The sequence below is a fragment of the Mus caroli genome, chromosome 14 (genome assembly GCF_900094665.2).
Source record: "Mus caroli chromosome 14, CAROLI_EIJ_v1.1, whole genome shotgun sequence".
Classification (NCBI taxonomy): domain Eukaryota; kingdom Metazoa; phylum Chordata; class Mammalia; order Rodentia; family Muridae; genus Mus; species Mus caroli.
The window spans coordinates 38,893,420-38,909,064 of NC_034583.1; the positions used below are offsets into that span (position 1 = coordinate 38,893,420).

The 15,645-nt window shown below is 44.0% G+C and overlaps 1 protein-coding gene across 6 annotated transcripts in view; it reads left to right on the forward strand.

Annotated features, from left to right (window-relative positions):
• The window catches only part of Samd4a (sterile alpha motif domain containing 4A), a 223,799-nt gene that overhangs the window by 162,817 nt on the left and 45,337 nt on the right, over window positions 1-15,645 (forward strand). For 5 of the 6 annotated variants that reach the window (XM_021181615.1, XM_029469337.1, XM_029469338.1 and 2 more), the window contains one exon: window positions 5,724-5,987. The exons of the other annotated variant lie outside the window; for it this stretch is intronic. In XM_021181615.1, the coding sequence (XP_021037274.1) occupies window positions 5,724-5,987 (264 nt within the window). The remainder of the gene's footprint in view (window positions 1-5,723; window positions 5,988-15,645) is intronic. 6 annotated transcript variants of the gene reach the window in all.

Below are 15,645 nucleotides of genomic sequence, written 5' to 3' on the forward strand. Positions count from 1 at the left end.
TGCAAACAGTTGGGTTCCCATTCTACCTTTTCAATACCTAAATTAGAACGACTTACATTTTAAGTTTTCATTATATATTAATCATACATAGTAAAGTATGTCAATGACTTTTTCATATAAGTATGTATATATACATATATAAATGACCATATTCTACCATAACCATCTCTTATAAAATGATTTAATTTTTTATAGCTTAATTATGCTACTGGATTACATTCTAATACACAAACATTTTGGAATTCTAAGTTTTAACAAAGAGGGCCTGGAGAGGTGTCTTAGCAGTTAAAAGCACTGGCTGCACTTCCAGAGGAACTGGGCTGCATTTCCTGCACCCACATGGCAGCTCACAACTGTCTGTAACTCCTGTCTCACAGGACCCAATGCCACCTTCTGGGCACTGTACACACAGAACACAGAGACATACATGCAGATAAAACACCCATACTCATAAGTAAGATAAATGGACAAAGTCCAAAGTTAACAAATTTCTGTGAGAAACAGGCAGCTTCTTGAGTTTGAGGTAACTAAAAAGCTGAGAGCTATCCCTGGGTCTCTGCACTCACAGAACCTAAGCTTGAGTGAGAGCCGAGGTTACATGGTCAGACGGGGAAGGACTCCTCATCAGTTAGGTGGGGGTCCTTATTGCCAAATTGGAACACAAACATCCAACATTCCTCAACACTCGCAGTGGTAGCAAGAGAAGTCATGGCTAGTTTAAACTTGAGGGAATCACAAGCATGGAAAGTTCTCTGACTGTTCCTAAACTGACCTGAATTACAGGGGGAAGTGTCTCTCGACAAAGAAATGAGCAGTCACCCCTGCCGATTGCCAGCGCCCTAGGTTAACCTACAAAGGAACTGGATGAGTTAGTAATTCAAAAGGTTGAGGTCCCATTAAAACAACAATGCCACCTCAGATCTGCTGAGGCAAATGAAGACAAAACCAAAAAATAACGACACACCTAGCATAGATCTTTTTTGTTTATCATAGCCATCTCAAATTAATTCCAGAATTGTCCAGGTGCTCATAAAAATCAGAGCACGTCATTTCACCCACTGATGGGGGCCTGGTGAGCACAGGGATTTTCAGGGGCTCATGCCTCTCAGTTTTGAAATTATTGAGTAATGTCTTTTTAGAGACTTCTACCTCTCAAGCGTTAGGAGTCTGTCCTCATAAAAATGTCTTTTAAGTCACAAATCACAAAACAAAAAAGAACTGGGAAGTGTGACCCATAACAAAAGGCCTCCGTTAATGTTAGGACAGGGTTTCCTTGTTCCAGTGGCACTGTCAGACCCTGGCTCACGGTCCTCAGACCTGCCTGATCGTGAACCAGAGACATAGCAGGCCCAGTATCCTACACCTGCCTTTCCCTTCTCACTTCTCTGCCAGGAGGCAGAAACAGAAATTCTACTTAATATTCTCCAACGAGTCCTACATAGGCTGAAATTTTTCTGCCTGAATTTTATCTCAGTAATTAAAAATGAAAGCGAAGTCAAAGTTGGTTAAAGGAAATGAGAACTAAATCTGGACACTTAGGACAGACTCCACAGACAGCAGTCACATACTTCCTTTCCAAGGTGTTGAAAGAGGGTCACATCAAAGATGTTAGGAGATGGGAAGAAAAATCACGAAGTAAGATGAGGCCAGAGAAACTGGCTGGCCCCAAGTGGCATAATGGAGTTTGTCCTAGGGTCAGGACACCCTTGGTGCTGCCATACAGCTTAGCTGCTATAGCAGATTATTGTTAACTGCTTTTTTTGCATATTTCAAATAGACGTACTCAATATGTTCTGTTTCTTTTCAGGACATTTGAATTTATAAATGTTCCCCAGGTTATGACATTCCAATGGCCAGTGTATGCAGGGCTTCTTATACAGACGAGTATAGACTTCAAATTTCTTATAGAGATTCCTAAAACTATAAGCAGAATCGAATCCGTACTATATACAATCCCGAGTTGTCATTTCAGTGATTCAGGTACAAAGGAGTCGTGATTGCGCTCCCCAGGGCAGATTTTAATGTGGGTTCTCATATGACGAAGCCATCCAACAGCACGCTGCCTCTCCTACGCTGTTGTCAGTGTCATAGATGCAGCATAAATTTAGGGCTTCCACTCAAGTAGAATTTGCCAATTCCTTATCCCTGTGGAGGTTTTGTAAAAGCACACTTCATTCTGCAGCATTTAAGCATGACTCTGATACAGCCCTCTGAAGCAATCATTAGCCACTGGCCACCACACAGCAGTCAATAGCAAGTGCATTCTAGAGCCTCTTGCCAGAGTCCTTCTAGGGCAGCTACCACCAGCCAGGCTAGAAGGCTTCTTATAGTTCCTCATAGTCTGTTCTTACTGGTCTTCCATCCTGACTCATAAGCATATAATGTTTAATTATTATTATTATTATCATCATTATTATTAATTAGTCTTAGTATTTCCCCTGAACGTCCATATCTTCTCTCCCTATTGGGTCACTGCTTCAGTTGAGTTCCAGAAAGAAATGCAACCAGGGTGCCATGCCAGCCACCTCATTAATCCTATAGCTCTGTTCCAGTCTTATGCCTGTTTAAAACCGATGTTACCCCCTTTGCCACTTTAGACCTGATCAACCCAGAATAAGAGCTAACACCAAAGAGCTAAGACCTAAAGGTTTGTTTTCACCCCTGAGTTATCTCTCCACTTCAGTCTCCTCTCTACAAGAAGATAGACCTGTAGATATGCCTCGGTGGTTAGAGTACTTGAAACTCTTACAGAACCCAGGTTCGGTTCCCAGCACCAATATCAGGCATCTCACAACACCCTGTAACTCAGGTTCCTAGGGATCCGATGCTGTTCTCAGGCCTCCAAGAGCATCAGGCATGCACAGGATGCACGGACATACATACGGACAAAACTCATACACATAAACTCATACACATAAAAAGAAAAGATTAAGAAGAGAGACCTGCACAGACGGTGTCTCTGTTCTTCTGGGAAGAAGAGGGAGTTTGCCCAGAATAGTCTTCCTTTGGTTTAAGTCTGATGTTCAGCACAGCTGTAAACCCCCAACCTTCTCCAAATATCAGAAGTTTTGTGTAAGATGACTTTAGAGAGACCTGAGTGTGGGCAGCCCTAAGGATCAGAGGGTTCCCTCTAAGATAGAGAAGAAGTGGCCTTTGATGGAAAGTCACCAGGAAAAGGGGCCCTGGCATCTTAACTACAAGTCATTTATTAGACAGAAGCAAAAGCCAAGTTCATGCCCTCTCCCCTCTGACTTCACTCAAGCTCAGGAAAACAAAAACAGTTTTGTAAGTGTCAAATCCCTATAAGCCAGTTCAGTGAGGAAAATATCTACCTCTAGTCCTAATCACCAGTGGCATTCTGGGACACTGGCAGCTTCCCACGCACGCCATTCCACCAGGAGTGAGAGGCAGCATGGATTTTGAGAAATTTTTAGGTCCAAGAAAACAAATTGGCTCCATTCAATAATGTAATTCAGCTACTACGTACACATTATATAAATCTGAGCATCCAAATTAAAATGAGGGGCCCACGAGATGGCTCAGAGAGTCAAGGCACTTGCTAGCAAGCCTGACAACCTAAGTTCAATCCTTGGACTCACAAGTAGAAGGAGAGAGCCAACTCCTACAGTTGTCCTCCTACCTCCACATACATACTGTGGTATATATGTGCATACACATGTGGACACACATCCTAAGTAAATACCATACTAACAGCAACCATGAATCGTGAGATGTGGATATTGCTTATTAATTTTGTGATTGCCTCTAAACATCCTACGTACCACAGGTCCCACCTCCTCTGGTCAATCCCTTTTTGGCAAGTCCTATTCTGTGGTTTCAAACTCACTTGAATTCCAGCTGTGCAGAGGGAGCCCCATCTGGAAATGTGGCCATACCTGGCCAGCACCATTTGAAGTCCCCACCAGAGGTACAAAAATGCAGAGCTGAGCCAGAATGTTCCAGCGCTCAGAGGCTTCAGACAAGTCTGCCCAATTTTACATAAATGCTTAGACAGGCATGAAATGAATTTTCTGGGTGTCTAGCTTTTCTTTCTATTGGTTTCTCTCTTCATTTTGTTGCTGTTTTCTATTTACTTATTTTTGTTTTATTTTGTTTTGTTTTGTTTTTCTTTTGCCAGTTCTTCTCCAGTTGGAAAGAAAAGTGCATTTTCCAGGGAGCCTTTTCAAATAATCTATTCTTTAATCTAGTGAAAAGGCAAACCTGATAGGATCTTATTTTTAAGTTGTATTCACATATGTTTAAGATAGATTTAAAAAAAATCCTGTGTCTTCAAAAGAATCTACTCAAATTAGAAATTTCCTAAGTAAGTAACTCAAAAGCACCTCTACCTACCCCCAACACACTTATTTTGTTAATAAAGAAGTTTTTATTATTTAGTCCTTCTGATTGCTCCACTTCACACACAAGGTCAAGTGGAAACATTGACCCCAAAAGTATTGAGCCTTGTTGCTCTTAGAGTGTTGCCAGCTCACCATCAGACCATACCATTACTGTCTCAGACATGCTTTTTGGCAAGTAAGTGGGGTCATGTTAATCACTTGCTCTTGTCTTTATGTAGGTACCATCCCTCCAGAAATGCAGTCTAAAAGCAATACTGTCCACTATTTGAGTCATCTGGTCTACCTACTGTACAACACAGAGAGTTCTTGCCAGTAAGGAAATACATGGCTAAAAGTAGGACAGAAAATGTCTCACTGGAGGGGTTAGAATCAGAGGTGGAGTTTAATGGCTTCCCTGGAAAATGTTTAAAAATGTATATGGCTCAGTTCCACATTAGTACAGCAGCAGTCAAAATAGACTGAGGGAAAAGTTATGAATAGTCTTATTTTGTAAAGTCACTTTACACACCCATCAAAACCAACCAAGGGTAACATCGGCTCCCTCAGCCTTGATGTTGCTTAAATCCCTCCTTTGAATGCCTTCAATTTAATTTGGCCAGTTATGTGCATTTTGTTGCTTTTTCCTAGTTTTCTGGAAAATAAAAAAGGAGCCATGCAGAGGTTGTCCACTGTGTGGAAGGACTAACCATGCTTACTGGGAGCGCTTTGGTGGCTTCTGAATGAAAGCCTTGTTACCTGAAGGTGTTTGCCAGATAAAATTTGACATGAACCGTGAGGGCAAGAGAAAGAATTAGCCCTTTCAGCATGCCTGCCAGTGCCCCATACCCTGAGGTCACGTCAGTGCTGGCTTCCCTCCTTGAGCCCCACTCAGAGGTGACAGTTTCTTGACTCCTGTTTAGACTAACTAATTCAGCTTCTAGATCATCCCTGCAAAGATTCCCCAATGGTGACTACCCTGCCTGTCCCTTCAAGCCCTCCATACTGATGTGGGTAAAACATCACGCTTAGTGTTTAAAACATAAAATTGTCCAACACATGTTCTTTTCCCCTTGGTCAGATGGCCACTTTCAAGCTGTCAGCCTTGCCCATTGTATAGGCTCATTGCTCCAAAGTCTGATTTGTGGGTTTGAAATAAAGGCAGATCCAAACTCACAAGACTAAGACCAAGCAGGTCCAGGCAGCCTCTTTTTTTAACCATGAAGAGGATAGGATAGTCTCAGGCCTGATTCAGCCCACTATGCCACCAGTGGAGTGTAAGAGTTAGCTGTGGTATCTCTTGAGGGTTGAGAGGTATTGTGGGTTATTCTGCGTCCCAGGCTAAAGTGGGGAGAATAACCTATTTCATTCTATTTTTTTTTCCAGTTCTCTCAGGCCAGGCACACCACAGCCCTTTGAAACGATCTGTGTCCCTTACCCCACCCATGAATGTGCCAAACCAGCCTCTAGGACATGGATGGATGTCTCATGAGGACTTACGAGCTAGAGGATCTCAGTGCCTCCCATCCGATCATGCCCCCCTGTCTCCACAAAGCAGTGTAGCCTCTTCAGGAAGTGGTGGGAGTGAACACTTAGAAGATCAGACCACTGCTCGTAACACATTCCAAGAAGAAGGTAGTGGTATGAAAGGTGAGTGACCACGTGAGGAACCGAGAGGCCCTCCCTTGGTTTGGAGTCCAAGGGGAAAGAGAGGTGGTCAACAGGAAAGAGGGAGCCCAGCCCCTCACCTTAGGCTCCTGCATTCAAGCCATGCCTTCCAGAACTCCAGAACTGGCCCTGGAGGAAAGGTCTTGGAAAGTCTCCATCCAGCTGATAACAATGTTAGCTGGTGAGACAACAACCAGGCAGGCTTTGGGGACAATGCCAAGGGCAGGCTCTGAAAGTGCCCTCAAACTGCCATTAATACACAGTCCTGATTTTCTATTTCTGATCCTAGATCAGTGCTCAATGATCACTTGCCCCCACCCAGAACCTAGAGCAAGAGAGGTCAGCATCTTTTATGTTTTCTATGCACTGACTCTTGGACAATGAGTCCTGCTAGTCTGGATAGGGTCATCTGAAAAGATGCTAAGCTGCTCCACTTCTACATTGCTATGGCCAGGGCCTGTAACTAATTCAGAAAAACAAACCATTAACCTTTTATTACTTTTTATTTTCTAATGCAGAATCACAGTGATATTTCTTTTTATTACTCCATTTTTGTTTGAAATCTAAAGAAATCTTTAAGCTCTTCCCTCTGCATCTGCTTCAGGGACATGAGAACCATTAGTGTCTTAACCCGGGTAATACATTTGCAAATTGATGATAAAGGCCTATTGTGCAACCTAAATAAATGTTCCTCCATCGCCTGTCAATGGACCCTATCCTACAGATCCTCCTCAGGAGAAAGAGATTTCCAAATTACCAGTGATGAGCTCACAGAGGATGCATGCATTCTGTGTTTTTAGATGCCAGTTGTTAGAGGGATAGAAGTCCTTAGGGGAAGATGCTCATCAGAGACATGCTGATAACAATGTTAATGAGCAAGACAATAACCAGGCAGGCTTCTGGGACAGCACTGAGGACGGGCTCTGAGAGGGGCCTCCATGCTGCTGTTAACACACAGTCCTGAGGTTTGCTGTTTCTAATCCCATTATAAAAGAGTCTCTTGACCTCATCCCCTCCCAAGATAGGAACCTGGCACAGAGTGTATGCCCACATCTTCTCCAGTGCCAAATCTCAGAGGGAGCTAGGTTGAAAAGTGGAGTCCATCAACTTAGGTGGTGAGGTTGGCCTCCAGTCTTCCCCTGAGCAGTCTATGGTTATGTCTCCCTATCCCAGCCCCTCCCCACAACAGGCATGTGCTGAGAGACCCTTGGAAGTAGGATGTGTCTTTAAGTTTTCCTGTGGGAATACACATGAGTCTTTAAAAACAGCTGATGCTGAGGGTCATTTTGGCATACAGGGTGTATAACCCTCTTCCACAGGGCTCTGGGGACTTCACCATAATGTTGGAGGATGGGCAAAACCTGTTCCCAAGGGATGCTACATCCAGGTGAAGTGTCTGGACAGCCTGATTCTGGGACAGTGTATGTTGTTCCACTGGTAACACAAGAGAAGCATTGTTTGCGTATTGAGCAGCAAGGTGGACCCTGAGGAAGGGGCCATTTACTTAGAAGAATGCCGACTTCACTGCCTGGTGTCTCACATAGGCTTCCTCCCTTCCGTTTACTTTATTTTCCTCTTATTTCCTCAACTTGTTTGGAGGTCCTAGACACACTTAAAAAATCTAAGTAGATAAATGTGTGCTCTCAGGATTCTAAGGTAAGAAGTGAATAGAGATAATGTATCAATTTTTAAAGAAATATGAGCAAAGGGAAAATCGAAAATGAGTATCCCACTGGTTTGGGTTTTGTTTGTTTAGTTTTGTTTTCATAGATGTTAAACGCTTTCTAGAACTCAAGGGTTATCTATGGATACGTTCCTTTGACTCCTTTCCCTGGACTTCTTGAAACTTTGTCAATCACAGAATCACACAGACAAAATGTCACATCCCCGAGTTTCATTCATTTCGGAGCACATAGATACCAACATAAAGAAGCTCTTTGGTGGCTGGTGGGAAGGAAGGACCTGCCTTCTCTGTGTGCCTCTGCCTTCTTTGATCTACTGAACTTATCTTTCCCTGAAGAAGTGGATAGAGATGTCCACGCTTGCAGACACTAGCAAGGAACAGTGGGAAACTCAAGGGAAGGGACGAAACTGGTGATAAAGAATTCTATTTATAGGGAGAATATGTGTTCAATTCAACTGACAGTGTCAGATGGTAGAAATGTCCGAACCCCAAAACACTAGCATTCCAAAGTGACATAGGTCCAGTATTTGTTGAACACAAATGTTCCATACCCAGCCCTATTGTAAAGTAGCCTCCAAGAATTCCTCTACTCAGGATAGCCTATTAAAATTCCATCTAAGAAGCAACCCTTAATATACCAGTCCCAAGGATTTGTCATTTGATCTCCAGGCCTAAGAGCAGATGATCTTATAAATTTCCAAATCAATTCCCACTTTCTGAACAGTGGAGTATGGAGTCGACTGATGTGAATCTGAGAAGAGCCTTCCTGTGGACCCCCATGCTTGCTTTCCTGTGCCTTGGGTCCCTTGGCAGGAACAGAGACACTTGGGCCATCACCAAATGGCTGTTTTTTTAATTGGCAAATGTCTGGTCTGCAAGAAAAAGGAAGCTGGAGTAGAATTTGGAATAATCCCAAATCCTCTGGGTGTATACATCACCCTCACCTCACATCTTGGGGAAAAAATCAAAGCCACAATAATTGCATTCATTTTTTCTAGCCACCTGGTGTGCAGGCTGAAATCGTGGGCTTGTTCTTGCCTATTTTCTCATCTGGATAGACTAGCCAGTTTGGCCACCATCCTCCCTTGGGAACATACCTCTTGGGTCAAGCATACAGAATAAACCCTTAGAGGATTAATTTCTTCCTCCTGATTCTCTGTGCTTTGCTTTTTCTAGTAAACACTTGTCCTAGTGGTTTGGGTTGGCTCTATGGAATAGGTAGGGCTTCAGGCTAAAGGGAAAGCATGGGATTGAATATCCACTAGAAGCCTCAAACAGCAACCTGAGCCGGAATATGGAATTTTCCTGTTGGCGGTCCCCAAGGAGGCAGCTCCTTATAAATGTTTGGACTAACTGTGCTGGCTATGGTTTAAATTCAGGTCTCCATGTTCTTTTGAAAAGCTTCACTATGACTTTTCTCAGGGGAGAGACTCTTGATTCTAAGTTGGTACTCAGTTGTAATATCCCTCATCCCTGGGTAGCTGATGAATTGAATGTACTCTCTTAGTTCATATCTCAGGTGGGAGAGAGAAGAAAGTCTTACGTTACTAAGTCATTTCTTTCCTAGAAAGAAGGCAGCCTGTCAGTGGAGGAACAAATCTGTCACTCAGTAGCATGGTGAGCCCTCCGAGGTGATGCAGTTAACACCTAGAGGTTTATCAAGGGGCCAGGGCTCCTGGTATGGCTTTGGTATGGGGGTGAATCCCTGGCTCACTTTCGTACTCATTAGGAGACAGAGGTGAGGAGTCTTCTAGGTCTAGGAGATTCACATAAAGTTACCTGATGTGAAGACTCTGCTATGGAGAGTCTTCACATTTGTCCTGGCTTGAGACAATCACCAAGAGCAGCCCTAATTCAAACAGGAGGGAAGTCTCTAGAAGGATGAGATCTGGATCCGAGCCGTAGAGCATGATTACAGGTCAGCCAGAACAGATGGACGGAAGGAATTCTGTGCTGAGGGAACGGGCATTGTGAACTTGTGTGAGGTAGGGGCACAGCCCATGACTAGAGTGTACAAGGCACGTGGAAAACAGATCTGCAGAGGAAGGTCCTTGACCTTTGAAAGGATTGTGCCTTCGATTCTGAAGTTGTTGGAGGAATTTCTAAACTAGGACCACTCGATTAGATCTACATATTTGAAAGGAAGCCTTCACAGCGATGTATGCAATGCTCAGGAAAGTAGAAGGAGAGGGGATTCTGGATTTGAAAGCCAATGGAGAGATGGAGGGCTGTTCAGGAATAGGTGAGATGAGTGAAAGGGGACCAAGATAAGTGTCAGTGAGAATGGAGAGCAAGGAGTGTGACACAAGTCCTCCATGAGAAACTGAATCGTAAAGACTTGGTGACCCCTGAATGTGAACAGTATTTAGCAAGTGATTTGGTGACCACTCAATGTGAACAGGTGGCATTTAGAATGGCCCCTAGGTTTCTGTCTGGGACACCTAGAGATGTCCTCTATGGTAGAGGGCCTATGGGAATTAATGAGGGACAGTTTGGGGCATGGTAAATGTGGCAACCTTCAATGGTCCTGGGAAGGTGTGCAAGTGCTCAGTGGACCCCACATGGGCACCGTGCTCCTGCCCTGCCCAGCGGGGCAGTTTCAGTGTTATGCATGCATGAAAGGGTGTTGGGAAATCCCTCTGGAGGACCACATGCCAGGAGTGGGAAAGCCTGAGAATTTGGCTGTAGCAAGAATGATTGCCTGGGTGAGGGAGTAGAGATTGGTACTATATGCTCTTGGTGGAAGTTGTAGCTTCTTTATCTCAGAATAACATCAACTGGGTATACTTGTGACTTGACACTTCCCATTAGCACAGAAATATGGAGATAATAGAACTTGATGTGTTATGTGTGTATAGACATAATAGAGACAAAAAGGGGGAACTCCTGGCTGCAGTAACCTTGACAGACACACAGTTGATAGGAACAAAGAAGGCCATTGACTGTGGAAAATGTTTGTCTTTTCAAGGGAGTCTCTCAGCTGGAACTTGAGTAAACTTTTTCTCCACATAGCAAATAAAGTATATTGTCTCCTAGCAAATAGCTGGCTTAGGATTTGGGGTCGGGTTTGTAGTGTAAGCTTTTGAGCCTTGGCCTCTCTCAGATTGGAAATGAAATTATTTAGAGGTGAGCTCTGAGAGAGAGGGGCAGGGAGAACTGTGAGAAAACCATGTAGAAAAGGTTTTTGAATTCAGCACCTCTGAGGGTCGTCAAAGTCTGAGTGATGGAGTGGGCATGGTGTGACACCCTAAGTGGCTGGGACACTTTTCAGATCAGCCATCATGGAAAATGATTTTGACTCAGAAAGTTGCCTTTCCAGGTGTTGTGTTGAATGCGTTTAACTAGAATAAATCCAATGCTCTGTGTGTGTGTGTGTGTGTGTGTGTGTGTGTGTGTGTGTGTGTGTTTTAACTCCGTAATGTCAACATGTGACCTGCACTGCACAAATGGGTCCTCATGGCCATGGAACTGTGCTAATAGCTTCTGATAACCTAAGACCTCTGATGTCTTTAAACAGCAAATCCCAGGACTCCTCGTAGGTCCTGAAGGTCTCAGGATTTCTAGCCTGCACTCTTTGCTGAGTGTGTATCACCTTCATCTGGGACCTTTAAGAACCTCAGCTTCTCTTTAGCAGTACAAAGCAGGCTCTTTAAAGACAGCACTGTGGAGTGTTATGGTCAAAAGAAGCTTTCAGAAGAAAGTTAGTTCACTGTTTGCATCTAAGTCTTTGAAGTATTTTACCCCTCATTCATGTGTTCAGAGAAAGACTCATGGTATGTCCCCATGAGAAGGGAGCCCTCCTGAAACAACCTGGCTACTCCTCAGGATCCAGGAGTTTCCCCCAAGAGGATCTGGCTTCTGAGGACCCAGCAAGGGTGCCTCCGCCCTTTGCTCAGTGCCTGGAACAGAACTAGGCTCTCTATTCTGCTCTGACCAAAAAATAAAGACAGCCCTGATGGTATCACTAGACGGCCGCTCTGCATTCTTGCAGAATTTGCTTTCTTTCTGACCTCAACAGTGAGATGTTAGTCCCTCTGCCCCTGTCCTCTGGTTTCCTTCTCTCCCTCAGAGACCAAGGATGCAAGCCACATCTTAGAGAAAAGACTGAGATCAGCCTAGTGCTCTGAGAGGAATAAGAGTTGGTTTCTGTCATCAGGTACCAAGAGTGCCACAAATACGCTCTCTCATGAAAAACTGCTCATCCATGTTTCTCTCTTCTAGAAAAAGAGCTACCTTCATCTCTCCCCCTTCTTTGCCTCCCTCATCAGCTTGTGCTCATTTGAGGTTGGGTGCCGCATAGCTTGTTGACCTGGCATGAGAGGCATAATAGAAAAGCAGCCCAGGTTCTCACTGAAACTCAGCTTCCATGTGAGCTAAGGACATAACACAAAATCTCTCTGTAGTTAAGGTATCCAAACTTTAAAAGGAGAAAAAAAGTGACATAGTGTAAAACTTTGATTCCATTGTTGAAGACCTGTGGGTGTACATAGCACGTATGTAAGATAAATATGTTACCCAAAATGGCCAGGCGAAGATAAACCAACATTTCCTGCAACAGGAGCTGGAAGGAGCTTCGCAAGGCCTCTTATTATGCGTATAGATGATGGTGCTTGAGCCCTCTCTTCCTAAACCTCTCCCCTCAAAGCTTGCCACCCCAAAGCTTCACCATGGCTCTATTCTGGTCTCACTCAGTGTCCCTTGGCTATGTGGCTGCATCTACTTCCATGACAAAGCCAGCAAGCATGTATGTTGACAAGGCTAGCTGTTCTTCAGCTCAGCCTTCTCCCAAGGTCTTAGTCTGCTGGCTCTCTACTTGTTTTCCCTCTCACCAAACTTGAACCAAAGGAGCCATCTTCAGTTCCTTTGTTTCCATCCCTCCCTACTCTTCCTGACATCCCAGTACCATCAGTTTGTATCCTTTCATCCCCCTCCCACCTTCCTCAAGTCCCCCTCAAGGTTTCCTAAGCTCACAGGCTGGCATTTCTCACAGACTCCAGCTACCTTCCCATGACCAACGTCATCCTTCTGACACATCACCTAGGCTTCCAGTGAGCAGATTTCAATAGCTTTCCATCACCCACAAGACAAAACTCTACTTTCCTTGTTTTGACATTTCATATTTCAGGCACCTGACCACCTGCCTATGTGTCCCCACTTTGTCTCTGTTTCCACCATTCACCAGGTGTTTTCTCTACCCTAAATGTCCCCAAGGCTCTGGATTTTGCTTCTGATGTTCCTACTGTATGAAATGGCTTCTACAATGTGGTTTTCCCAGTGGACTCCAAGCTGCTGGTCTTCCAAGCAGTAAGGGAATGTAAGGAGCTTCCTCCAGCTACCTTGGCAAAACCAAGTGTTCTTTGTTCTGCACTACCACAGGATTTGGGTATTCTCGGCACTTAGACTGGAACTGTTATAATTTTTGCACAGGATTCAGTCATGCTCTCTGGGTCACAAATTCCTTAATAACAAGAACATGCCTTCACAGAGTCTGACCTGAACAAATGGCATCTAGTAAATGTTGAGTAAATAACATTTCCTTAGTTGGCAGGGAATTCCCCCTCATTTATAACAAGAGTATCTCTCTTACACCCCATGAGAGGATGTCTCTCTAGCTTGGGACCTGCATTTCTATATCCAACAGAAGCAACCTAGATGAAGCTAAACAATTGTACTCTGAAGACATATATGCTGAATTTACATTTCAGCTTCTCTGCCAGACTCTCTGCAGACTCTTCCAACCATAGCCACAGCTTTTCACACAGAAATGAGGAGATCCAAGCTGAGAAGTTCAAACAGTTTTCAACATTGCCTCCAACAGACTGACATCTAAGCTTTTCTCGGAGTTCATCCCTGGCTAACTTCTTAGAGAATCCAGCAACCCAGTCATTGGAGTTCTTGCATGTAGGAATGAAAGTCAAGACTCTTCTCTTGCTTGTTTCCCACTTAATGGAGTTCTTTTTAAATCTCTGGCAAGAGAAAGTCTCTCCCCTACCAGCCAGAGAGAGAATGGTCGGTAGGCTATTTTTTTCTCTGTTGTTCTTTTGGGATTCATTGTTGTTGTAGAGACAGGGTCTTAATGTATAGCTGGGAGGTTGCATTCCTAAGGACTGAGATTTCCTTCTCATTGCTCACCCATTCTCCCTGCAGGAAGGAGAGGGAGCTCCTTAGATACATGGTACTGAGCTACGCGCTATGCAAGTAGGCTGACCTCCTTAAGGATGTACAGGTTGAAGGAGCCTACATTTCCCAGGAATGTGTCTGGAGATAAGTCTTCAGGAAGGCCTAGTTCATCCTGTTGTGGAATGGTTGTAGGAACCTTTTTTAGAAAAACTTCACCCTCTGACCTGCATTTTGAAGAAATGAATGAGGCCAGACCTGCCTATTCCAAGAGACCCCAGTTGTCCAAGCTACTTTCTAGAAAGGAACTAGCATTTAGTAAGCCAAGAGTTGCCCCTCATGCTTCTTGACTTAAACTTTGCAACGTATCTTTAAGTCTGAGGAGTTTATTTATCTTACCATCAGTGGATTTTGCATGATTAAGCTTTAGGGCACTTGGTTTAAAGGAAGAAAGGAAGGAGAAGGAGGAGACAGAGATGGAGATGAAGAACAAGAAAAACAAGAAGAAGGAGGAGAAGGAGAAGGAGGAGGAGAAGAGGAGGAGGAGGAAGAAGAGGAGGAGAAGGAGAAGAAGAAGGAGGAGGAGGAGGAGGAAGAAGAAGAAGAACAACAACAAGAACAAGAACAAGAACAAGAACAAGAACAAGAACAAGAACAAGAACAAGAACAAGAACAAGAACAAGAGAGAGTTCATGGAACTGCTCCATCCCTCTTGTGATGAGTTGTATCAAAGTTTAGCATTGGATTAACCAGACTTCTCTGAATCATGACCATTGTATTTTCTGAGCAGTGGTTGGGATTTTTTTTTAAAAGATATGAATGGCAGGGCATGGTGGCACACGCCTTTAATCCCAGCACTTGGGAGGCAGAGGCAGGTGAATTTCTGAGTTCGAGGCCAGCCTGGTCTACAGAGTGAGTTCCAGGACAGCCAGGGCTACACAGAGAAACCCTGCCCCAAAAAAAAAAAAAAAAAGATATGAATGGCAACACAAAACCTGGTGACCAAGTGATCAGAACACCAGAGCTGTAGTTAACCTGGCTACCGATGTCAACCTATGGTTACCCTTGCCTGTACAAGTGTTACCACTGTTTCCACAAAAACAAATAACTGACAGAGAGTGAAGTCTGGTAAAAGGGCTCCAGGACATTATATCAGGAAAAGTACCAGACTACGGGCTAGCATGTCCAGAAATGGTGATCCAGAGATGGTTTGTGCTGAAAATTATGGTAGGAGTTAGCACTGTGTACCTGGAAAAGCCTTGCCTGAGTTTATTCAATGATGGTCCCAGAGGGAATCTCTTTTGTCACAGTAGATTGAAGACCTTCCAAGCAAAGAATCAAATAATTTCTAGCCTGAAACGATGGTGTCTGTCCTTAACTGAACGTTCAGTTCTAATTCTCAGAAATCTTCCATCTTTGCTCTGCACAAGATCACTCAGCAGCAGGCCAATGATCACCTGCTATGCCTGGCTGCCTGGCTTTTTTTTTTTTTTTAAGGAGACCAACCCTGTCCACACTCCCTGAGCCTGGGTTTGGTTTTCCTGGGAGGCAAACTGTCTTCCCTCAGTCCTGGCTATCTACTCTACACATTGGAAAACCCAAAGTTCCCACCTACCTTTGAATGTGTGTGGCCGGCTCATCAGTGCCTCAGAGTAAACCACTTTATAATCAATAGTACAAAATCTTGTGACCAATATGATTAGCAATATGATGATGCCCTATAGAAAGCATGAATGATACTTTCCCAGTACCTTGGAATCTCAAAATACTCTCAATCTCTATTTACTTAGCTCTATGGCTGGTGATCTCTGTAGTCCTTGGTGCAATGTAGCAAAGAGC